Genomic DNA, 26,613 nt, shown 5'->3' on the forward strand with positions numbered 1-26,613 from the left:
TTTGTTAGGCAAGGGTATTAAGGGTTACGGAACCCAGGCGGGTTGATGGAGTTAAGATATAGATCAGCCATGATTGAATTGAATGGCGGAACAGGCTTGAGGGGCTGAACGACCGACTCCTATTCCTATGTTCTTGTATTCCTTCCTCACTGACGTGCATTAGCTCCCACTCACCCAACAGCTTGAATTTAAAGTTCCAATCCTTGTGTTTAAATGCCAATGGTCTCGTCCATCTATTTCTGTAACCTTCTCCTGCAATACAACCCTCCCTAACTCCTACCTCATGTGCAACCCCTTCCCTTCACCCCATCACTGGTGACGGTGCTTGCAGCCACCTAGATTCCATTCTGTGGAATTCCTTCCCTAAACCCCTCTGCCTCTCTACATCTTTAAAACCCTCCTCTTTGAGCAAGCAGTTGGTCACATTTCCTAATCTCTTATTTGGCTCGATGTCTGCTTTTTCTTCATGACTGTGGGATGTGCCTTGGGATATTGTTCTACATCAAAGGCGCTATAACAACATTCAGTTATTGTTACTGATATTTATAAGGAGGACAGGAGCAAGCAAGACTGCGACTTTACAAGTAGAGCGGGATTTTCTAAAAAGTGGGGGGGCCGAGAGGGGGCAGTGGGGACAAGACAGAAGGTAGTAGTGTCAAGAGAGGAACAGCACCAAAGTGATAAGTGAAACCAGGTGACTGCTATGCAACAAGGCCAAGATAATTTACCATGACCTGTTGCCTATAATGGATTGTAGGGTTTCTAACAACCTTAAATGCTGAAGATAATAGAGCTATTCTATGCCCAGATAACAGTCAATTGTGATGGCAAATTTCAGATTTGCAATTGTCTCATCGCACAGTAGAACACTGGATCTTGGATCTAAGCAGTAGTATTGAAGCACAACTACATTCAAACATCCAGAGATGAGCATACATAAGTCTTGTTCTGCCGACTTTCTTGCTACTCAAGACATGCCTCAGCTCGTAGTGTTTGCACATATTGTGTCTGATACTATTATGTCATTAAAAGTAAACCCGGGGTGCGGATATCAAGGAATCCATGATGTCTCTATTCAGAAGGCTGAGCTGCCTTATTAGAAACATTCTGCCATTGCTACAGAGGGGACACCATTAATGTCAGGATACTTTTTTGAAAAATTTGTTTTTGAGATGTGGATGACGCTGGCAAGTCAGCATTTATTGCTCATGCCTAGATGTCCTGAGGACATTAAGAGGCAAACGAGTAGTTTGGGAATGGAGTCACATGTAGGCCAGATGTGGGGAGGTGGAAGGTTCCTTTCTTTGAAGGACATTAGGGAACCTGGTTGGGTTTTTATGACAATTTGGCAGTTTTCAGTTTCGCAACTTTCCGTGATGGGATTTGAACTACTGACCTCTGCATTGCTAGTCAAGGCCATAATCACTACATTACAATACAATACCCTAGATTTATTGGCCCCGTCTGCCCCCTCAGGTGGACATAAAAGACCCCACGGCATCATTCTGAAGAAGAGCAGGGGAGTTCAACCCGTATCCTGGCCAATAAGCATCCTTCAAACAACATCACTGAAACAGATGATCTAGTCATTTATCACATTGCTGTTTGTGGGACCTTACTGTGCACAAATTGGGTGTCGCATTGCCTACATTACAACAGTGACTACACTGCAAAAAGTATTTCATTGCCTGTAAAGCACTCTGGAACAGTTTCAAGCATCCCTTGTCAGGAGCAGCTGCTGTAAATGCATCCGAATTGGAAGCACATCGTGTTTTTAGCTACAATGAAACCGATGTACCAACTCAAAATTCTGACTGAGCAGCTCAGCAATGCAGATCCCCCTCAGATGAGGAAAAGGAATTGCTCATTTTTTTTTGAATTACTCAATCCTGTGTAAGTATTCATGGAAGAAAAGGGCAACTAATACCTTGAATTGGAAGATTCTTGATGGGCTCTGAATTGGCTTTTCTAGGTGATGTGTTGCTGCATCTGGACAAATTGAATATCAAGGAAAGATGACAATTATAAACACGCTGAAGCTATTTCAGAGTTCCACGATTAATGTTCATGAAAATTGTAACAATTTAGATCACAGAGAGCTCTAACCATTACACAAGTCCTGGGGTTTCAAACTAGTTTTGTTCAGCAATTTAAAGATTTGGAGTACATAAGAAATAGGAGCAGGAGTAGGCCATACAGCCCCTCGAGCCTGCTCCGCCATTCAATCAGATCACGGCTGATCTTCGACCTCAACTCCACTTTCCCACCTGATCCCTATAACCCTCGATTCCCCTAGAGTCCAAAAATCTATCCATCTCAACCTTGAATATATTCAGTGCCTCAGCATCCACAGCCCTCTGGGGTACAGAATTCCAAAGATTCACAACCATCTGCGTGAAGAAATTCCTCCTCATCGCGGCCTCGAATGGCCGACCCCGTATCTTGCGATTATGCCCCCTAGTTCTAGACTCTCCAGCCAGGGGAAACGATTTCTCAGCTCCTAGCCTGTCAAGCCCCCTCACAATCTTATATGTTTCAATGAGATCATTTCTCATTCTTCTAAACTCCAGAGAGTATAGGCCCATTCTACTCAACCTCACCTCACAGGACAACCCTCTCGTCCCAGGAATTAATCTAGTGAATCTTTGTTGCTCCGCCTCCAAGCTAAGTATATCCTTCCTTAGATAAGGAGACCAAAACTGTATGCAGTACTCCGGGTGAGGTCTTACCAATGCCCTGTACAACTGTAGTAAGACTTCCTTACTTGTGTACTCCAACTCCATTGCAATAAAGGCCAACATGCCATTTGCTTTCCTAATTGCTTGCTGTACCTGCATACTAGCTTTTTGTGTTTGTTGTACGAGGACAAGAGACACAAGTCTCTCTGAACACCAACATTTAATAGTTTCTCACCATTTAAAAAATATTCTGCTTTTCTATTCTTTCGACCAAAGTGAATAATCTCACATTTCCCCACATTATACTCCATCTGCCACCTTCTTGCCCACTCACTTCACCTGTCTATATCCCTTTGCAGACTCTATGTCCTTCTCACAGCTTACTTTCCCACCTAGGTTTGTATCGTCAGCAAACTTGGATACATTGCACTCGGTCCCTTCATCTAAGTCATTAATATAGATTGTAAATAGCTGAGGCCCAAGCACCAATCCTTGCCGCACCCTGCTAGTTACAGCATGCCAACCTGAGAATGACCCATTTATCCCTACTCTCTGTTTTCTGTCCAAACATTTGGACTCAGGAATTGGAAGAACAATTTCAAAATTTGCAGAAGGCATCAAATCAGGGGTATAGTTAATACAGAGGAGGATGTTAATAAACTTGCAGAATGGGAATGGGGTGGGCCGCAGATGCCTGGTTCTCACACTGACCGGTTATTTCTGAACATAAATGTTTCTGTTGATCAACGCGACAGAAACAAGAGGGAAAAAAAAAATCAAAAAAAGAATTAAGGGGATAGTTAAAAAAAAATCTCTTTACACAGTGTTTAGAATGTGGAATGCCATAGTAAACTATTGTTGAAGCTGAGTCCATAAGTAATTATAAAAGAATAATAAAGGGTACAGGAAGCAAACAGGAGAGTGGAATTAGACTACCTAGAATATACAGCACAGAAACATGCCATTCAGCCCAACCGGTCCATGCTGGTGTTTATGCTCCACACAAGCCTCCTCCCACCCTTCATCTAACCCAGTCACCATATCCTACTATTCCTATGTGTTTATCTAGCGTCCCCTTAAATGCAACTATGCTATTCGCCTCAACTACTCCTTGTGGTAGCGAGTTCCACATTCTAACCCACTGTCTGGGTAAAAAGTTTCTCCTGAATTCCCGATTGGGTTTATTAGTGACTATCTTATATTTATGCCCCCTAGTTCTGGTCTCCCCCACATATGGAAACATCATCTCTATGTCTACTATATCAAACCCTTTCATTATCTTAAAAACCTCTATCAGGTCACCCCTCAGTCGTCTTTTTTCTAGAGAAAAGAGCCCCAGCCTGTTCAAACTTTCTCGATAGGTATAACCTTTTTTTTAATAGCCTTATTAACCTGCGCCACTACTTTTAGTGATTTGTGTATCTGTACCCGCAGATCCCTCTGCTCCTCTACCCCATTTAGACTCTTATTTTCCAAGAAGTGGCCTCATTCTTCCTACCAACATGTACCACCTCACACTTATCTATATTGAAATTCATTTGCCAACTGCACGCCCATTCTGCAAGTTTATTAATGTCCTCCTCAGTATTAACCATACCCCCATTTTGACGTCGTCCGCAAATGATGAAATTGTATTTCCAATCCGCGAGTCCAAATCGTTTATGTAAATGGTAAACAGTGATCCCAGCACCGATTCTTGTAGAATGCCACTTCCCACCTTTTGCCAGTCTGAGTAACTACCTTTAACCCTAATGTTTTCTGTTTTGTAGCCAGCTTGCTATTCATTCTGCTACTTATCCCGACTCCACATGCTCTGACCTTAGTCATGAGTCTACTATGCAGTACCTTGAAGATCTTTTGAACATCCAAATATATTACATCTATTATATACCTTTGTCTACCCTTTGTTACTTCTTCAAAGAAATCAATAAGGTTGGTCGAGCATGGTCTTCCCTTTTGAAATCCATGCTGACTATTCTTTATTATATTTTCAGTTTCTAGATGTTTTTCTATTTCATCTTTGAGTATGGTGGTGCATAGCGACTTGATGGGCTGAATGGCCTGTTTCTGTGCCGTATGATTCAATGTAATGACCAAACGTCTGTGGAACTGACTGCACTTTTTGAGTGGCACTCACAGGATTGTATAACATACAAGGGCCTAAATATTTATCGTTCTTGAACAAATACAATTTTGAGTGACTTTTGAGGTCAGTCACCACTGATATAGTGTAATGCAAATGTTATTTTTAAAATTATGTGCAAGGTCAAAATAACTCGCGACCTCAAATTGAAACCTGGAAGAGTCCACAGGATTATTGCAAATGCACCCAAGACTGAATCTCCAAAACAAACAACCCAAGTACTCTTTGCCGACAACGATATCATTTGCCATAGTAGACTGCTTGAAGAAAAATAGGAGCCGAGAATACATGCATTCAAGAGTATAACCGAGCAGCAGGTCCACCTGAATGAGTATCAGAAATACTGAACTCTTTTAAAAATACAGTGTTTGATTTGTTTAAAGCATGGATGTCCTGCTATAATCATACTACAATACTGTGCAGTGGCTTAGTACAATTTTTCCTTGACATGGGGGAGGGAATAGGATCGACTTTCCTTCAACCAATTTATAGTAAGAGAATCCAAGGAATTTCTTGTAAAAATGATAGATCGTTTACAGGAAAATTAGTTTATAGCATTTGCAGCTTAAGTCATCCCCTACCAATGTGTCCATTAGATAATCCCACCCACCTATGTTGTTTATCTTTGGGTTGTTCGTCATCGTAATACGGAGTGTCGGTGACATTTCAACATGCTCCACTATGGAAAAGAAGAATGTGGGTTTATACATACAGCAAGTTCCTCACATGAGCTGGATGACTAGAAGGGAACAAGGAAACACCAACTCCTATAGCTGCATGGTTCTCATATTTGCCTCAGTGAAGAAACCTGAAGTCAGAGATAACTTAATTACATCTAGAAATCTCTTCTTGGTATAACCAATGACAAGGCTTGGCTTAATGCAAAGAGTGTCACAGATACTTGATCTTTTACAAAGTTTTGAAGTTGAGTTCAAAGAATGTCCTTATGCTGGCATGAGAAAAGGAAGAGTTAGTCACAATCCAGCTTCGGTGGATTTAGACCACAGCCATTCATTCGTCTAGTATCTTTGCAGTTTTACAGAATGCACTCAAGACATTCATTCTCTTTCCACAAATAAGTTCAAAAGATTCATTTAAAAACAGATAACTTAGTGGACTACCCATGTTTTCAAATTATTCCATATAAGAACGTGCAGCTAATCTAAAGAACAACCAATATAACAGACAAAAATTAATGACATATCCCCAATGAAGCCACGAGATGCTGGATTTTAGACAATCACTTCTTCTACTTAAGCCACAACATAAAATGCTTTCAAAACTGGCTAAGCAGCTACTAGCCTAAAGAGATACTATAATTCCTGAAAATGTAATCTACTTACTCTAATCTATAACTGGTGAACATTAATAGAGCATTGGTCTTCATGTTATTGGGAGAAACAGCAAGATTTGGAGGGACAAGGAAAAAAATCATCTGGAAGTGCCATTCACTTTCCCCATTCCAGTGTGGATAGTGTAGGTACACCTTTCTTCCGCCATGCCATTCATGCGTTTCACGGAAGGAGGATAAAGAACGAACAGATAGAATGCAAAAATATTCTCAGTAGTATGGTTAATTAAAATTATGAAAAGGTTATTCTGGTACTGTAACTGCATTTGGTCAAATGGTATGATTATGTCAGATTCGCACAATCAAATCCTACACAACTTGCTTTTAAACTACTGCTTAAATGCTTCATTGAAATTAGACTGTTCTGCAGAGACTGTAATTTCATCATCACTGTTCAGAATTTCTGGTTCTAGGGTAAAGGAACCCTCTGTGCTGTACTATCAGCTACCCTGAGGCAGTTCATCAGCTGACACCAACTATAGGTCTATACATTACAAATCCTATCACACAACTAATATCTTTACAGAATGATAGCAGCAACAGCAAGATTGTCATCTCAAAAGCACTATCAAAAGTAGCTGCTGACCAGAGTACTCAATTGTCGGCTTGGCTCGGTTGGTAATACACCAACCTCTAGGTCAGAAGGTTGTGGGCTTGGGTCCCATACCAAGGCTTAAGTGCATCACCCAGGCTGACACTTCAGTGCAATGGCAAGGGAATACTGAATTGACTGAGATGTCACCCTGTGTATATGACATTAAACAGAGGTCCGAACTGCCTGTTCTAGAGATTTAAGATCCCATGGCGATGTTAAGAATTCTCCCAAAGTCCTGTCTTTCCTCAACCAACGCCATCTAAAAATAGATTGTTCAACTATCTCATGATTATTTGACAGACTTTGCTGGAACAGAATGGCTGCTGTGTTTACTACATAACAATCAATGCAGTTCAGAAAGTAATTTGTTTGAAGTGCTTTTAGATGATATATAAATGCAAGTATTGTATTGCAATTTCTTTCAGTAGCTAGGTAATGAGACAAAAAGCTATAATCTCACACATGATTGGCAAAATATGAGTTAATTTCTTGAAACTCAATATATTTTAGATATTGATTACTGCAACATACGGTGCAAATATTCCAAAAATTAAGTTCATGCACATTACAAACTGAATTTTACTGATACACTGAATAACTTCAATACAAAACACTGAATAACTTCAATACAAAACAGCAGTGCACCAGCGCCAGGCAACTGCAAAAAGCATACCTGCTGATCCTTCAATTTGACTTTATATAAGATGCAAAATATGGATAATATCAGATGATGCAAAAGGTCAGTCTTTGCTGCACATTTCTACATTAGCCAATGGAACTTGCAATGTTACCATCCTTAGGTGAGTCACACCAGAAAAGTAAAATCCAGATTCCACGCTCAATAGTCTATGAAACAATTTAAAACCTCAAATTGATTTGGAAATGATACATGATATGTCATCAGATCCAAGGAACGGATAGCAGGGTCACTATATTGCATGGGTATACGTTAAAGATTTTGATAGCCCACTGGACAATCATTCCAACACTAATCAGCTAAAAAAAAATACAGATACTTGCCACCTTCTCTTTCCAACCATACAACTGTGCTTCTCTCACACCAGTGCGCTAGCTTGGAAAACCATTATTAGACAGTTGCCTTTAACAGGGCAGTTAATCCTTTACTTTCGCAAAATTTGGCTAATTTATACCAATGCATAACTGTATTTATGAGGTCAACAATGCAACTGGGATTACAGTCCCATAAATGATTTCCCTCCCGCACTCGAGTGCCATTAATTACTACTCCCTCCAAGGACTATGTCGAGGCACATGAACAGTTTCATTAACGTACTCTGTGCGTGCCCAGAAAAAGATTGACTTTGCAAAGTAATGCAGTAAAATGCAACTCAAAAGTTTTTCATAGCTTCTGGACCTAGTTTGATCTCTGGATAAACTTCCCTTGTAGGTTAGATCAGACACTTATTGGTAACTGCACAGAACAGCCAGTTAGCCTAGTTATATTGGAAAAAAGGTTCTTGATGCTGTCTTCCAATGAAGACGCCCAATCGTGCTGCTATAGAAATCACTATTTACATAGTTAATCTAAAGTTGGGTGTTTGCATCTATTTCTTTGGATAAAGTACTTGCACCAATAGCTGAAGGTGGTTATTACGGCCAGCAACACCAGAACTGGTTGCTGCCTGTACAGGAGTGGGCAGGAGCACTTCAATCTCAGCTTCCCAGTGTCCATGTTATTTTGGGCACCTCTACCTCCGATGGCAAGTCGCTCATGGTATTTACATTTGGAGACTAAGGTGGTGCTGCCAACAGCTGCAGCAATATCCGATCACAGCACCTCTGTATTTACACATGGAGGTTAAACTCCAAGAATAAATTGGCTGATGTGGGAGAAGAACCAAAACATGCATTGGGAAAACATGGCCCCAGTGCCTACCAATTAAAGCCATCAATGGAGTCAAATGATACAGCTTAATGTTTTTTCTGCATGCTTGGCAAGAGCTTGGATACAAAAAGAGGTCAAGCAAAAACAAATACTTGTTTCTTTTTTGCTTTAGTAGTGCATTTATTTTACCCCTTTCAAGCTGAATGCAGTACCAAGGTAAAGTAAATGAGGTGGTCTTCCTGCCTCTGAAGGCTGTGTCAGTGCCAAAGAGTTGGTTTCCAATGACGTCACCAGCCCCGATGGCAACGTAAACGAATTGGATTTGCCTGGGACGCAAGAGGCCATGTTTTCTGGCCACTGGCAGGTCAAGTGGCTTAGCCTGTTAGTACAGGCCAGCAAAGCGATTTTGGACTCGCTGGGCCTACAAATTTCCCAGCTACTGGAAGCCATAAAAGAAAAACTTGCATTTAAACAACATGTAGTCCTTATAGTCAAACATCTCAAAGTGCTTCACACACAATGAATTCCTCTCTCTTCTCCTTTGAGACGCTCCTTAAAACCTACCTCTTTGACCAAGCTTTTGATCACCTGTCCTAATATCTTATGTGGCACGGTGTCAAATTTTGTCTGATAGCGCTCCTGTGAAGAGCCTTGGGACATTGTTGTTGTTGTACAGCAACTACTGTTATATAGGCAAAAGCTGTAGCCATTTTGCGCACATCAAGACATACCAACATCAATCAAATTAGCCAGTAGAAACAAAAAAAGAAAATGCTGGAAACACTGAGCAGGTCAGGTAGCATCTGTGGAGAGAACCAACAAGTTGATATTTCGGGTGCAGACCTTTCATCAGAACTTCTGATGAAGGGCCCACGCCTGAAACATCAAATTGTCCGTTCCCAGCACAGATGCTGCCTGATCTGCTGAGTGTTTCTGGCATTTTCTGTTTTTATTTCAAATTTCCAGGATTTGTAATTTTTTCTTTGTTATTTAATTAACTAGTTGATCTGCTTTCATACTGATGGCTAAGGAAGGAATGTTGGTCCAAGAAAACACTCTGCTCTTCAATGAAAAATGCAATGGGATATTTGGTGTCCACAGTAGGTCTCTGTTTAATATCCCATTCAGAAGGACAGCACCCTCATTAACTGCAACTTAAAAATACTGTAACTGCATATGTGCACTCCATACCAGCTCCCTCAATGAGGTATTCTGCTTATCTTGTTTTTATCTAAAAAGAGAGCAATGTAAGGGTATCACAGGCACAGTGGGCCAAGTGGCCTCACTGTGCTGAAATCTCTCTGACTGACTGAAGTTAATAATTCTTCCTAATGCCTTGATTTTTCAAAAAGGCTGGTGATGGTGAAACCCTGTTGTCTACGTTTACTCCCCATCCGCAAATGCCCATAAAACTGTTTCATTTTTGCAATACTTTTTTTTTTGGCTACTGTGCAACAATGCTGACATTCGCTTGTGTTCATTTTCCCAATGTTTCTCATCAGTGTTGCAGCCTCGCCCACTGGTTGGAGGAATGTCTGCACAAATCAAACACAGATAGGGCAAGGACCTGAAGAAACAGCTCAATCAAATTTACTTTGACAATTTTTTTTAAACTCCCAGCATGTAGTACCTTAATTTACATCGAGGTTTTTTTCCATAATAAATACACTTATAGTATTTGCTTAATATCAAATCCAAAGACTTTTGGGTGGATAGAAGGACATCATACTCTATGAAACATCTTTAATTGCTCAATTTGACAATTAAAATACTTGGAGGAAAGTAAAAGACTATGAAGGCATATTTTTCCTTACTTCTGTCAATCTGACCAGTCACATAGAGGAAGACTTAATTTCTTTATTTATCATTGCAGGGGTTGCCAGTACTGAGGAACAGAACACTTTTCTCATCCAATGTTACTGTCAAGCACTCCCAGGTCAGGAACAACAACTTACATTTATATAGCACCTCTAATGTAGAAAAGCATCCCAAGCCTCTTCACAGGAGCATTATCAAACAAAATTTGACATCGAGCCACATAAGGAGATATTAGGACAGGTGAAAGAGGTAGGTTTTAAGGAGTGTCTTAAAGGAAGAGATAGATAGAGAGGTGGAGAAGTTTAGGGAGGGAATTCCAGGGCTTAGGGCCCAAGCAGCTGAAGACGTGGCAGCCGATGGTGGAACGACAGAAATCGGGGAGGCGCGAGAGGCAAGATTAGAGGAGTGGAGAGATCTCGGAGGGTTGTAGGGCTGGAGGAGGTTACAGAGATAGGGAAGGGGGGAGGCCATGGAAGGATTTGAAAATAAGGACGAAAATGTTTAAATTGAGGCTTGTCGGACTGGGAGCCAATTCAGGATAGATGAGGAATAGAGAATTCCGCAAGGGTCTGCCACAACAATGTGCCTTTCCCTCCGACTGCACCCTTGTCTCATTTCCAACTTGGGCCAAATTTTGGGCAGTTTCATGCCAACAACCAATAAGAACTTGGTTGAGACTGTCCAAACACATTTCACAAAGGACCCCAAGAGCCAGGTCAGAAGACTTTTCATCAATTCAGGATGGATTCAAACCTAGATCCCATATGTGAAACGACAGAGTGCTAACCAACTGCAACATGCAGACACCAATAGCTTTAAAAAAAAGTTATGTTTATGATACGTGGGCTTGAAATAGTGTTAACTGATTGGATGATTTTGACAAAACAAAATCATTCATTGCTTTATTGGAAAACAAGACTCCCGGACAGATTATAATCTGGTTTAAAATTAACACTAATTATAGTTCTTGTACGGTTTCACTGTTAATAACTGCATAACTGACAAAAAAAAACTTCAGCCAGAAGCATCATAAAACCAGTCATAGCAACCGCTCAGTGAATCTTTGGACTGTTACCAACTCATTCAGAATGCTAGCTCATGCACTAATTACCCATTATTGGCACTGGAATTTGTGTTTAAAAAAAATCAGTAACCAACAGGTTTACAACATCAAACTTAGAGACCACACCGATTTAAATTAATCCACAAACACTGTGAATTTCAAAACTTTAAAGATTCTACGCGTTTCACCAACTACTAAACAGCAGAAATTGACATTTTGTCACATTGATGGTACAATAGAAAATGTAGCCCTTTATAAGGGCACTCAGTATGCCACGGGTTATCTTCTGAACTTTGAAGCGAAGTACAGATTACCAAAAAGAATGAAATAAAATACAGAAAATCTCCTGCTTTAATAGTGCGCTTCTCCATTTATTACTCTTACTGAATCTGCATACTGTAAAAGAGATTTAAAGAGCAGCACTTTTGACAAGGCACACTGGGTGTGTCACAAGAGTGGCAGGATATGGGCCTATGTTCTCTCTAGCTAGAGATCTTAATCACAGCATAGTTGAGAGAGAGCTGCCCGAGTCGGCACACTTTTCCACAAGAGGTGGAGAGGTGCAAAAATAAACCTGTGCTTTTTAGTTGTTTGTTTAGCTGTGCAATTGTTTCACTGCTTTAATTCCCTTCTGCTTACTTTATTTTCCTTCGTATTGTTTTGACTTTTACTGGTAAAAATCATATTTGTATCAGAGCTGCTTCTGAGATTTGTGGATTAACATGTAAGTGCACATAGTTATTCAGCTGCATTTACACTACAGAGTTGTGCAGAGTGGTTTTGTTTTGCACCGACACTACCGTTGGGGTCTAGTGCAGCCTTTTTGATGAGATACTGAGTTATTTGCTAATGCGTAAATATTAAAGAGAATCTAATCTGCAGCATTGAGGTCACATTACTGGATGTCTGCTGAACTGTGCAGGAAATTGACCAAGAATGTAATATCTGAATAATTCATAATACTGGATTCAATGTATTACGGTTTTCTTCTTTAGTACATGGTGAATGATCATTTATGATAAGCAGTCGAACAGAGCAATACATTCAGTCATCACAACATCTTCCATCTTTACTTCACTGCTGCACTTCTTAAACATTTAACAAGTAAACAGAACATCGATGAGAGGAAAATTGCTCAGAAGTAACTGGGCAATGGACAAGTTTCAGCCATCATTGCTGCTTTCACTCTGCACATTACTGCTTTGTAGATTTAGATTCCTAGAATTATTGCACGAACTATACCAACAGTCCAATAACGGAACCTAGGCGCTGTTACAGCAGTGGTTTGGGATCACTTTGGATCAAGGTCAAACAAAGTTACCAGGTGATTAACTGCAGGAGTTGTGTCAAAAAGCAATTATACTGGAACAGCTCTATAATGGTGTCTGCTGGGTTACACACTCTGCAGCAGCAAAGCAAAATATACAATCAGGGTTTCCAGTTAAGCCTAATAACTACCCCCCTCTCATGACCAAATGGTGGACCATAACACTGATTAAACTTGTAAAATATCCTAATAGTGCCCACCGTTTACACCAGCTCTTTCTTCGAAATGACAACAGGCCCAAATTTTTCACAAGGAAAAACTTTGTAAGCCACTTATAGATCCTGGTTGTCCCTGCTCTCTGGCAAAGTCTGAAGCTAATTTCTCCCTTCGGTGCAACCCTGAATCACTCAAAGCAAAAACACTGTCAGTAACCCAGCTGCAGTTTTAACCAATTTTGCTCCAATCCCACTTTTACTTGAAAGAAATAGAAATGGAAAACACTGGCAAAAAAACAGGATTTTGGTGCAAACAAATAGTGGCTAAAGCAAGCACTAAAACCAGAAACAGTACACACTGTTCAACTACATCTGAGGGAAAACGTACACATTTATTTAATTACATCCTTCAGAGGCAAGCCTGTTACAAAGAGGAGCCCAACACTGACCCTCTTCCTATATGTTATCCTTTAAAGCTGTCAGTTTAAAGTAGCCCAAAGGGCAGTGTAGAATTTGAAGAGCGAGATGAGCTGTTTTAATTCACATCAAGTTCAGCGCATAAAAACTATTGGGTTTAGTCCCGTGTATGTATTTTTAAGACTTTTCAAAAATCCCAAGTGACTTTCGCAAGTCTAGTCAGGCCCTTGCCCCCAAATAAATACTCATACCAAGCAACTGTTCAGCAGTTTGTTTGATTCTGCTGCCATGTCAACATGATCCAGGATTAGTGGCATTCAATTCAAATTTTGGTATTTGTTAAACCCCTGGAAATTATTTAAAAGTTGTTGTAACCATAGGTTTCTAATGGACTCTTTCCCCTCCCCCCCCCCCCCCACCACCAAATCTTTTCCCTTCCTCTTTTGAAAGCAAAGCCAGGTGCTGGAGGCACAACTCCTCAGGCTCTGGTTCCCCACCAATACCTCATCCAAATTGCCCTTCACCATTGACAGCTGAGGCGATGGGCATTGGCAAATTAATTACGGGAAGCATCAAATCCAAGCCTAATCCAATCCTCACCCAAGTGTTACAAACCTGTAAGAAGCAGTAACACTGGCTGATTTTCTTTTCCTGAGCCCAAGGGGCATGGAGACCAATTGTAGTGCTGAAATCGGCTAACAACAGATTGGGGACCAGACTTAGGTCTTCCTGGCCTGAATAGTAAGTTACACACTGAATAATACAGGTCACTGGGGAAGCCAGATAATTCCATTTCTTTAAAAATACCATAACTTGAAAAATTAATTAAAAATTCACAATGTTTGACTTGACAAATTACTGTAGGAAAAAATAATCACCGTTGAGGTTTGGCTGTTAAAATAAAAAGCTACAAAAAGAACTTGGAACTTTTCAATGCTAAAATAAAAAAAGGTTTACACATTCACCCATCAAATAGACTTGAATGTAAACAAAAAATTCTACATTGAAAGACCTCCTGTCTTTTTCCAGTCTGATCCTTTCTAATGTAGCAGACTGGCATGGCTGCAGTTTGAGAAATGTAGCTTCCTCCCCAGGGCATTCCTGCCAGGTGCTTTGCTGGCCTGTGTTTAGATTAACCGTGCACTGTCTGCCAAGACATCGGTTAAAAAAGAATTACAGTCTTTGTCAGGGCAAGCAAGTCATTCTCGACACCACATTCAACCTCTACTAACCCTGCAAGGGCTCAAAATCAGCAAGATGGCCACAATCATCCCTTTCACTGCGACTGGAGAGAAGCCTCCTTTAAGTCTGTAGCTTGACTCCTCCTTCTGGAGCTTGACTGTCCATCAACTTCGATTGTTGAGTCTATAGATAGATTGAGGAGTCTATTCCTCAAGTCATTCTTGCATTAATAATGCTGGTATTAACTTAATCAATGTCATCATCAGTACCAAGACCAGTCATTTGAACCCACACTCCAGCTTTTGGTGCCAATATATCTTTAATTCTTTAAATCTGAGGGACACAGCGCCAAATGCAATCGCCAGAATTTACTCTTCAAACAACCATGGCTGCTGAAAGTCCGAGGAATGATTTTGACAATCCCAGGATTGCTCAATTTACCTGGGGACTGGGGATTAAGTAATGTTGCTTTTTGCCTTGATGGCATCATGGGCTGAGGAGCCCATGTTTAGTAGATGGATGGCTGCGATCTCCTGAATCTCAGTTCAGAGAGAATCTGGAGATGCAGAGAGCAAAAGGTGGAGGACAGGTACAAAATATGTGAAAAGCCAATGGAATTTTGGCCTTTATCTCAAGAGGGCTGGAAGTTATGTTACAGCTGTTCAGAGCTCTGGTTAGACCCCATCTGGAGAACCGCATTCAGTTCTGGGCACCACACCTCAGGAAGGATATATTGGCCTTAGAAGGGATGCAACGCAGATTCACCAGAATGACACCTGGGCTAAAAGGGTTAAATTATGATAGGTTGTATAGACTAGGCTTGTATTCTTTGAATATAGAAGATTAAGGGATGACCTGATTGAGGTGTTTAAGATGATCAAAGAATTTGATAGAGTAGGTAGAGAGAAACTATTTCCTCTGGTGCGAGAATCCAGAACAAGGGGCATAACCTTAAAATTAGAGCTAGGCTGTTCAGCGGTGATGTCAGGAAGCACTTCATCACACAAAGGATATTTGGAAATCTGGAACTCTCTTCCCCCAGAAAGCTGTTGAGGATGGGGGGTCAATTGAAAATGTCAAATCTGAGATTGAGAGATTTTTGTTAGGCAAGGGTATTGAGGGTTATGGAACCAAGGCAGGTAGATGGAGTTAAGATACAGATCAGCCTTGATCTAATTGAATGGCAGAACAGACTCGAGGGGCTGAATGGACTAATCTTGTTCCTATGTTCCTAAAATCGGATCTGTGGGTTTAAGTATCTTTATTACTTCTGGAGGAAAGTGGGCAGCATGGCATTAGAATTTACTCAAAAGCGATGAAATGATACTATAGCTGGTGTATAATGAAATGATACAATAAAATCATAGACTAGTTATAGCATGGAAGGAGGTCATTCAACCCATCGAGTCCGTGCCGGCTCTCTGCAAGAGCAATCCAGCTAATCGCACTCCCCCACCCTTTCCCTGTAGCCCTGCAAATTTTTTCCTTTCAAATTCTTATCCGGATCCCTTTTGAAAGCCATGATTGAATTTGCCTCTACTACCCCCTCTGGCAGTGCATTCCAGATCCTAACCACTCGCTGTGTGAAAAAGTTTTTCCTCATGTTACCTTTGATTCTTTTGTCTATCACCGTAAATCTATGTCCTCTGGTTCTTGACCCTTCCGCCAATGGGAACAGTTTCTCTCTATCTATTCTGTCTAGACCCTTCATGATTTTGAATACTTCCATCAAATCTCCTCTCAACCTTCTTTGTTCCAAGGAGAACAACCCCAGCTTCTCCAGTCCATCCACATAACTAAAGTCCCTCATCCCTGGAATCATTCTAGTAAATCTCTTCTGCACCTTCTCCAAGGCCTTCACACCTTTCCTAAAGTGCGGTGCCCAGAATTGGACACAACACTATAGTTGTGGCCGAACCAGTGTTTTATAAAGGTTCATCATGACTTCCTTGTTTTTGTACTCTATGCCTCTATTTATAAATCCTAGGATCCCATATGCTTTTTTAACTGCTTTCTCAACCTGCTCTGCCAACCTTCAACGATTTGTGTACATATACCCCCCAGATCTCTCTGTTCCTGTACCCCTTTTAGAATTGTGCCCTTTAGTTTATATTGTTTCTCCTCATTCTTCCTACCGAAAGGTATCACTTGGCATTTTTCTGCATTAAATTTCATCCACCACGTGTCCGCCCAGCCTGTCTATGCCTTCTTGAAGTCTAACACTATCCTTCTCACTGTTCACTACACTCGCAAGTTTTGTGTCATCTGCAAAGTTGGAAATTGTGCGCTGTTCTCCCAAGTCCAAGTCATTAATATATATCAAGACAAGCAGTGGTCCTAGTACCGTCCCCCGAGGAACACCAATGTACACCTCCCTCCAATCCAAAAAAGAGCCGTTCTCCACTACTCTGTTTCCTGTTACTTGGCCAATTCTGTATCCATGCTGCTACTGCCCCTTTTATTCCATGGGCTTCAATCTTGATGACAAGCCTATTATGTGGCACTTTATCAAACGCCTTTTGAAAGTCCATATACACCACATCAACTGCACTGTCCTCATTGACCCTCTCTGTTACCTCATCAAAAAACACTATCAAGTTAGTTAAACACGATTTGCCTTTAACAAATCCATGCTGCTTTTCCTAATCATTCCACACCTGTCCAAGTGACTGCTAATTCTGTCCCGGATTATCGTTTCTAAAAGTTTACCCACCACCTAGGTTAAACTGACTGGCCTATAGTTGCTGGGTTTATCCTTACACCGTCTTTTGAACAAGGGTATAACATTTGCAATTCTCCAGTCCTCTGGCACCACTCCGGTATCTAAGGATCTATAGTTGGCGGATAATGGAACGATACTATAGCTGGCGGATAATGGAACGATACTATAGCTGGCGGATAATGGAACGATACTATAGCTGGCGGATAATGGAACGATACTATAGCTGGCGGATAATGGAACGATACTATAGCTGGCGGATAATGGAACGATACTATAGCTGGCGGATAATGGAACGATACTATAGCTGGCGGATAATGGAACGATACTATAGCTGGCGGATAATGGAACGATACTATAGCTGGCGGATAATGGAACGATACTATAGCTGGCGGATAATGGAACGATACTATAGCTGGCGGATAATGGAACGATACTATAGCTGGCGGATAATGGAACGATACTATAGCTGGCGGATAATGGAACGATACTATAGCTGGCGGATAATGGAACGATACTATAGCTGGCGGATAATGGAACGATACTATAGCTGGCGGATAATGGAACGATACTATAGCTGGCGGATAATGGAACGATACTATAGCTGGCGGATAATGGAACGATACTATAGCTGGCGGATAATGGAACGATACTATAGCTGGCGGATAATGGAACGATACTATAGCTGGCGGATAATGGAACGATACTATAGCTGGCGGATAATGGAACGATACTATAGCTGGCGTATAATGGAACGATACTATAGCTGGCGTATAATGGAACGATACTATAGCTGGCGTATAAGGGAATGATACTATAGCTGGCGTATAAGGGAATGATACTATAGCTGGCGTATAAGGGAATGATACTATAGCTGGCGTATAAGGGAACGATACTATAGCTGGCGTATAAGGGAAAGATACTATAGCTGGCGTATAAGGGAACGATACTATAGCTGGCGTATAATGGAACGATACTATAGCTGGCGTATAATGGAACGATACTATAGCTGGCGTATAAGGGAAAGATACTATAGCTGGCGTATAAGGGAACGATACTATAGCTGGCGTATAATGGAACGATACTATAGCTGGCGTATAAGGGAATGATACTATAGCTGGCGTATAAGGGAATGATACTATAGCTGGCGTATAAGGGAATGATACTATAGCTGGCGTATAATGGAATGATACTATAGCTGGCGTATAATGGAATGATACTATAGCTGGCGTATAAGGGAATGATACTATAGCTGGTGTATAATGGAATGATACTATAGCTGGTGTATAATGGAATGATACTATAGCTGGTGTATAATGGAATGATACTATAGCTGGTGTATAATGGAATGATACTATAGCTGGTGTATAATGGAATGATACTATAGTTGGTGTATAAGCTGGGTTGAGAACTCAGCAGATTCTACCTCTGGGCAGCATGGGACAGTATGGACACAGGGCTCAGGCTTCCAGCTCTGCTGTTGCTATCACAAGTGGTTGAATGGTTCTGGCTTTATGCCGAGTATAAAGATTACGTTTCAAGAGGGATTTAGCAGGTCAGGTCCTAAAGACAATTTCTCGATCTCAAAAGAGATCTATGAGAATGTTGGATCTCCTTGGGTCTTGATCAACTGCTCTGAGTGAAGTGATGGGTATCATCCTGGTGAGAGTCAATGACAAGTTGGTGCTCACCTCCAGTTTCCTTTTGAACCCACAGATGGCCATTCAGCTTTTGGGCCTGTGTCAAACAAGTCTTGCTCCAGATTTTGTGCTGGCCACAGATAATTTCCTGGCAGTTCAGGAAACCACTTCAACAGCCTTACTCACAAATATGCAGCCAAAAGATCAATCCCCTTCCTGAAAAAAAAATGGTCAGTAGTGGGGGCGGGGAGCAAGTGTTCCCTCACTTCTTTGGGGAATGCAGGAAATCTCTACCAACACACTGACACTGGGTTATTCCATCACTTTCAAGTGCCTCTGGCCTTGTCCAGGGTATTGTTTATACATAGCACTCCTTATTACAGTGCGCTTTTGAAATAAGGAAAGAACTAACGTGCATTTATATAACGCCTTTCACAATTCCAAGGTGCCCCCTATGCGCTTTACAGCCAATTATCTACTTTTTGAATTGTAGTCACTGTTGTAATGTCGGAAAGGTGGCAGCCAAATTGCGCACAGCACGATCCCACAAACAGCAATGAGTTAATTAATGATCAGTTAATCTGAGTTAGTGATGGCGGTTGGAGGGATAAATATCGGCGGGGATGATATTAAAAGTTACCTGGTTTACTTTAGGAAATAAAATTAATTCACTTGTTAAATATTTTTAAAAGATCAAAATATATCTCAAAAGTTAGTTTTTAAAAAGGTGCTATGGAGTGCAATGTCTGAGCGAGTATGGTCAGATGTACATCATTTTATTCAGACCCCCAGAATCACATTACAGTACATTTTCTATGCAGATTAACATTTTCACAATTATAAACAGACAATGGAGACAAAATATTTTTCTGCAATTCTACTTTGCACGATGATGCAACTTTCTCTCGCTTAACAACATCCTTCTTTAGTTAAAATAAAATGCTGCAGCCCACAGTAAACCTCACTCAAGTTACAAAGTGAGCAGCAGGTGACCCCTCCCCCTCATGGATTCAACCAAGAATGGTAAAACTCAACTTTCTCAGGGGAGCCACTGCACGAAGGCGAACCAAAACCGATCACAAACCACGTCTCCACATCAACGGGAAGGCACTATAGTTTGTCTCTACCAGGCTACCAGAAAAAAGAACGAACATGCATTTATATAGCGCCTTTCACGACCTCAGGAAGTCCCGAAGTGCATTACAGCCAATGATGCACTTTTTCACCCCCCCAAGTGTAGTCACTGTTGTAGGGAAATGTCGAACTCACGTTGTAATGTGTCAAACAGGTCAGTCATTTTGAACACGTTATTTGATGATCCAAATACTGTCAATGAAATGTACACTACTACACTAACTAAGGTACAAGCTGCAATGCCTCTCAGAGACTCTGCTTGCCTATCAACAACTTACACTTATATAGTGTCTTTAATGTAGTAAACCATCCCAAGGTGCTTCTCAAGAGCATTAGCTAACAAAACAATATCAACGAGTAGCACCATTCCAATGGTGACAATGATCGCACCAACTCTTAACTGACTGATATTTTACAAATTGCCCACGCAAGTCCTGATGTGTGTTGTGCAGCTTTCCAGACCCTCATAAACTTTGATATTTTAATAACAGCACTTGCACATTCTATCAATAATGGAAAAGATTCATTGAATATTCTGTTCCGGAGCTTTCTTAGTGTGCTATCAAATTACTGTGACACTGAACTCAATTAAAGCAAGGGAACCCCAGCTGGTTTGGATTGTGTAATTTTTTTCCCCCCAAGAATACAAACACAACTAATCAACTAAGTGTCAGTACTTCTGCCACTGTTCAGTGTCATCAATATAATAGATCTCTGCATTCAGATCAAATGGACGTATGCCATTTCACGTGCCGTCCGATTAGTTATTTTATTCTCTGAACCACTTACACTATAGTCAATCACCCAACCTATTTATACAGTCAACGTGGGGTGCAACCGGATACACCAGTTCACCATTCAAAAGCTACCTGTACAATCACTGACACATAAATACCTGGCACGTTGTAGAATTAAATTGTCGAGAAAATCAACTTCTACTGAAAATGTAGCTAAACTCTTCTGTAAGGGAGCTCAGAAAGTGCAGAGGCAATGGACACTTTACAACTCAAAACATATTCACAAACACTGAAAGCAGCAATTTACAACCGTGGCAAGAATCGAATTCATCACCTGTTTTTAATCTTTTAACCTGCTCTGCACAACTCAGAAGGAATGAGGGGTCTCTTTCATCTGTGGGGTGTAGTTACTCTCGTCCGGGGGCTCTCCCCTCATTAGTCTGTGTAGGAGCTCGGGGTGTATTGTACCAGTGTCTCTCTCTCATACCAGACTCTCTTATGCTAGTTTGTGCAGGGGGGGGGGGTCTCTCCCCATCTCTGCAGTTTGTGCAGGGGGGGGGGGGGGGTCTCTCTCCCCCTCCCTCTGCAGTTTATACATGGGGGGGTCTCTCTCCCCCTCCCTCTGCAGTTTATACAGGGGGGGGGGGGGTCTCTCTCCCCCTCCCTCTGCAGTTTATACAGGGGGGAGGGTCTCTCTCCCCCTCCCTCTGCAGTTTATACAGGGGGGAGGGTCTCTCTCCCCCTCCCTCTGCAGTTTATACAGGGGGGAGGGTCTCTCTCCCCCTCCCTCTGCAGTTTATACAGGGGGGGGGTCTCTCTCCCCCTCCCTCTGCAGTTTATACAGGGGGGGGGGTCTCTCTCCCCCCTCCCTCTGCAGTTTATACAGGGGGGGGGGGCTCTCTCCCCCTCCCTCTGCAGTTTATACAGGGGGGGGGGGCTCTCTCCCCCTCCCTCTGCAGTTTATACATGGGGGGGGGGGGGGTCTCTCTCCCCCTCCCTCTGCAGTTTATACATGGGGGGGGGGGGGGGGTCTCTCTCCCCCTCCCTCTGCAGTTTATACATGGGGGGGGGGTCTCTCTCCCCCTCCCTCTGCAGTTTATACATGGGGGGGGGGTCTCTCTCCCCCTCCCTCTGCAGTTTATACATGGGGGGGGGGGGGGTCTCTCTCCCCCTCCCTCTGCAGTTTATACATGGGGGGGGGGTCTCTCTCCCCCTCCCTCTGCAGTTTATACATGGGGGGGGGGGTCTCTCTCCCCCTCCCTCTGCAGTTTATACATGGGGGGGGGGTCTCTCTCCCCCTCCCTCTGCAGTTTATACATGGGGGGGGGGTCTCTCTCCCCCTCCCTCTGCAGTTTATACATGGGGGGGGTCTCTCTCCCCCTCCCTCTGCAGTTTATACATGGGGGGGGGTCTCTCTCCCCCTCCCTCTGCAGTTTATACATGGGGGGGGGTCTCTCTCCCCCTCCCTCTGCAGTTTATACATGGGGGGGGGGGTCTCTCTCCCCCTCCCTCTGCAGTTTATACATGGGGGGGGTCTCTCTCCCCCTCCCTCTGCAGTTTATACATGGGGGGGGGGTCTCCCTCCCCCTCCCTCTGCAGTTTATACATGGGGGGGGGGGTCTCTCTCCCCCTCCCTCTGCAGTTTATACATGGGGGGGGGGGTCTCTCTCCCCCTCCCTCTGCAGTTTATACATGGGGGGGGGGGTCTCTCTCCCCCTCCCTCTGCAGTTTATACATGGGGGGGGGGGGGTCTCTCTCCCCCTCCCTCTGCAGTTTATACATGGAGGGGGGGGGGGGGGGACTCCCTCCCGCTCTCCCTGCAGCTACTGCGGGGTGTCTCTCTCTCTCTCAGGTGCCCCCTGCCCCCAGGCCCCTTGCCCCAGACACCATCACCACCCCCCCCCTGCCCCCACGCCCCTTGACCCAAGCCTCTTGCCCACCCCCCACACTGCACCAGATCCCCCGCCCCTTGCCCTGCACCAGGCCCCTTGCCCCCTCTCTCTGCCCCTATCCCAGGCCCCTCTGCCCCAGCCCCTTGCCCCAGCAACCCCCTCCCTTCCCCAGCCCCTGTCCCAGGCCTCTTGCCACCCCCTCTCTTCCCCAGGCCCCCTTGCCCCAGGCCCCCTTGCCCCAGGCCCCCTTGCCCCAGGCCCAGGCCCCTTGCCCCAATCTCACCTCTTTGACGGGGGGGAATTTTTTCCTGCACTCCAGGGACAGGCTCCTCAGGTCGCTCTGCATGTTTTCCAGCAGCTTCTTCACGGCTTCGGGCGACGAGGTGGACATCTTCCTCATTTTGGACCGGTATTTATTGACCGGGAGCCTCTCGCTCCGCTCCCGGCACCGTAAACAAGGGGAGCCGAGGCCTCGACTCGCAGTCCGAGCCGCCCGTCGCCACACCCACAAACCACTGCGCCACCGACACGTCACCCGTACTTCCGTAAACACAGGCCGAGCGGAAATTACGCGCGTCGCCGACGCTCGACCGCAGCGCCACCTATCGGCCGGCGGGCCGCATCGCCGCCTGTCGGGCTCCGCAAACCTGCGCCCCCTGCAGGTCATCCAAACCAGAGGACTAAATTGGCCAGAATTAAAAGACCAAATGCTGGAAACACTCAGCAGATGGAGAGAAAAACAGAGTTAATGTTTCAGGTTGATGACCTTTCAGCAGAGCAGCAAGAAGTTAGAGATTTAACAGTTTATAAGCATGTACAGAGCCAGGGAAAAGGGGAGTGGGGAGGGGAAGGAAAAGAACGAAAGAGAAGGTCGGAGATGGGGTGGAGGGCAGGAGTGATTAAGTGACAAAAGAGATGATGGTGCAAGGCGAGGAGAATGGTGATGGGACAAGTAAAGAAACAAAAGAGGAGCTGTAAATAACAGCATCAGAACCTATACCAGCACCTGCTGTCCGAAAAAATGGGAGTGGCGGTTATGATCTGAAGTTGTTGAGATCATTGTCGAGGCGGGGCGATTGTAAAGTGTCTAATCGAAAGATGAGGTGCTGTTCCTCAAACTTGGAGTAAATTGCCCAGTCTTGCATTATGATCTATAGTTGGTGTACGATTAGGGTTGCCAACACTCCAAGATTTATCCTGGAATCCGCAGGAATTAAAAATTAATCTTCTGGACACTGCTGCAAGCAACCCAGGGAGAAAAATCATAGGGGCATCTGTTTTTTATTCATTTTCTCTGAACATTTTGCGTTTATTTGTTACAAAAATATTGGATTTGGGGAAAAAAGGCTGTTTGATTGGGCGGGGTGGTTGAAGGCGGGAGATCATGTGATGAAACCTCCAGGAATATGGTCAACCAGAGTTGGCAACCCTAGGTCTGATGAAGATTCATTGAAGGACATAGAGGAAATAAAAGGACAAGAGCAACAATGTGGATGGAACACCATCACATCCAAGTCACACACCATCCTGTCTTGGACATATAATCACTGCTCCTTCATCGTGGTTGCAGTCAATGACCAGTTGCATTTATACATCACTTTTAACATAGAAAAATATCCCAAAGTGTTCCACAGAGATATGATCAAGAAAATGCATACTGAGCTAGAAGAAGACATTTTACGAGGGGTGATCAAAGTCTTAAATGGAGCAGAGGGAGGTGGAGCGACGGAGGGGTTTAGGGAGAGAATTCAAGAACATGGCACCTAGGCGGCTGGAGGCACAGCTGCCAATGCTGGGGCGAAGGGACAGGGGTTGCACAAGAGGCCAGAGGCAGAGGAATGGAGACTTTGGGGGGGAGTTGTAGGGCTTAAAATGGTTACAGAGATAGGAAGGGGCAAGGCCATGAAGGGATTTAAACTCAAGGATGAGAATTTTAAATTTGAAGCATTGGAGTACTGGGAGCCATTGTACGTCAGCAAGGACAGAGTGATGGTGAGCGGGGCTTATTGCGGGATAGGATATGAGCAGCAGAGTTTTGGATGAGCTGAAGTATACAGAGGGTGGAGGATGGGATGTATTGGAATAGTCGAGTCTAGAGGTGACAAAGGCATGGATGAGAGTTTCAGCGGCACGTGGGCTGAGATAGGGAAGGAAGTGGGTGATGTTACAGAGGTGGAAGTAGGTGGTCTTTGTGATGGAGAGGATATAGGTTTGGAAGCTCAGCTTGGGGTCAAATATGATGCTGAAGTTGCAAACAGTCTAGGCTCAGGAGTGGTATGGAATCGGCGGCAAGCATACGGAGTTTGTGGCGGGTATTGAAGTTCATGGCTTTGGTCTTCCCAATGTTTAACTGGAGGAAATTGCAGCTCATCCAAGACTGGATGGCAAACAACACAGAAGCAGTGTACATATGGAATCTGACCTTATGTCTGTGGATGATGTCACCAAGGGGCATGTAGATAAGGAAGAGACGGGGCCAAAGAAAGATCTTTGGGGGAACTCCGGACGTAATGGTGCGGGGATGGGAAGAGAAGCCATTGCTGGAGATACTCTGGCTACAATCAGATAGGTAAGAGTGGAACCAAATGAGCTGGAGAATGGAGGAGAGGTGTTGGAGGAGGATGGTGTGGTCAACCATTTCAAAGGCTGCAGAGAGGTTGAGGAGGACATGGTGGGGATAGTGCAATGAGGTTATAGTCACAGAGAATGTTGTTTGTAACTTTGGTTAGAGCCGTTTGGGAGTTGCGGAAGGGGCAGAAACCTGATTGGGGACATTCAAACATGGAATTGCGGGAAAGATGGATACGGATTTGAGAGGTGACCTATTCAAGGACTTTGGAAAGGAAAGGGAGGTTGGTGATGGGGGAGTAGTTTACAAGGGCAGAAAGGTCGAGGGTGTTTTTTTTGAGGAGGGGGAAATGACTGTTTTGAAAGGGAGGGTGACAGTGCCTCAGGACAGGGAGCCATTTACAATGTCAGCTAGCAAGGGGACCAGGAGGGGAAGTTGAGTGGTCTACAGTTTAGTGGGAATGGGGTTAAGGGAGCAGGAGGTGGTTGAACTTGGAGATGGCATGAAGGTAGATAAGAGAGAAACTAATTCACATGGGTTCAGGGTTCGGGAATCAGCCACATCTCTCGAACAAATTTTAAAAAACTTACTGAATCTATTTCCTCAAAAGGGGAGTTAGATAAGATTGTCCTGTCATTTATCGCAGCCAATGTCTTTGTCAGTGATGTGTTGTATAGCGTTGTAAGGAACAGTCTCGGAGCGTCTGTTCCTGATATTTCTGAAAGAGTTGTGAACAGGTGGATGTAAAAGTCCAATGGGATTATTCAAAGAAGACCAAGGGGGTTCTCCTGGTGTCCTGGCCAACCTTTACCCCTCAACTGTGACCAACCAAAACAGATTATCTGCTTGTCAATTCATTGCTGTTTGTGGGGCATTGCTGCGCGCAAATTGCCTGCTGTGGTTGCTTACATTATAACCGTTACTACACGTCAAAAGTAATTCATTGGCTGTGGAGCACTTTGGGACATCCTGAGGATGTGAAAGATGCTATATAAATGCAAGTTCTTTCTTCTTTCAATCCATTTTGCAGGTTGTGTGATTGGCAGGACCAGCTGGTGATCCAATGCCTCCCACTCACTTTCTTAAACAATTGGTTAACCAGTAAGACATGGTGCTGGGTGCACCCAAGTGTGATATTATGGATTCGCATAACTCAAGTGGGGAACTCAAAAGTATTGATTGGAATCTACAAATGCACTTCTGTCTCAATTGTTGATTCGTATTGTTACTTAGTTGGTCTGGTCGATGCCATTTGTAACTTGGGCACAGTTTGTTGGAATCACACAAAAGTGCATTGAAGGGACACCTTGGGTATCTTCATCTTTATTTAGTAACAGCAAAGTCCCA

The 26,613-nt window shown here is 43.4% G+C and overlaps 1 protein-coding gene across 6 annotated transcripts in view; it reads right to left on the reverse strand.

The window, feature by feature from the left end:
- The window catches only part of mon2 (MON2 homolog, regulator of endosome-to-Golgi trafficking), a 135,276-nt gene extending 112,069 nt beyond the window's left edge, over positions 1-23,207 (reverse strand). For 4 of the 6 annotated variants that reach the window (XM_067999377.1, XM_067999375.1, XM_067999376.1 and 1 more), the window contains exon 1: positions 22,981-23,207. In XM_067999377.1, the coding sequence (XP_067855478.1) occupies positions 22,981-23,097 (117 nt within the window). In that variant the 5' untranslated portion in view covers positions 23,098-23,207. Of the gene's footprint in view, positions 1-7,787; positions 7,874-22,980 lie in introns of those variants that run through there. The other 2 variants (XM_067999378.1, XM_067999379.1) reach the window with 2 other exon arrangements.
- Between the last annotated feature and the right edge of the window lie 3,406 nt (positions 23,208-26,613).

This window comes from Heptranchias perlo, chromosome 18 (genome assembly GCF_035084215.1).
Source record: "Heptranchias perlo isolate sHepPer1 chromosome 18, sHepPer1.hap1, whole genome shotgun sequence".
Classification (NCBI taxonomy): domain Eukaryota; kingdom Metazoa; phylum Chordata; class Chondrichthyes; order Hexanchiformes; family Hexanchidae; genus Heptranchias; species Heptranchias perlo.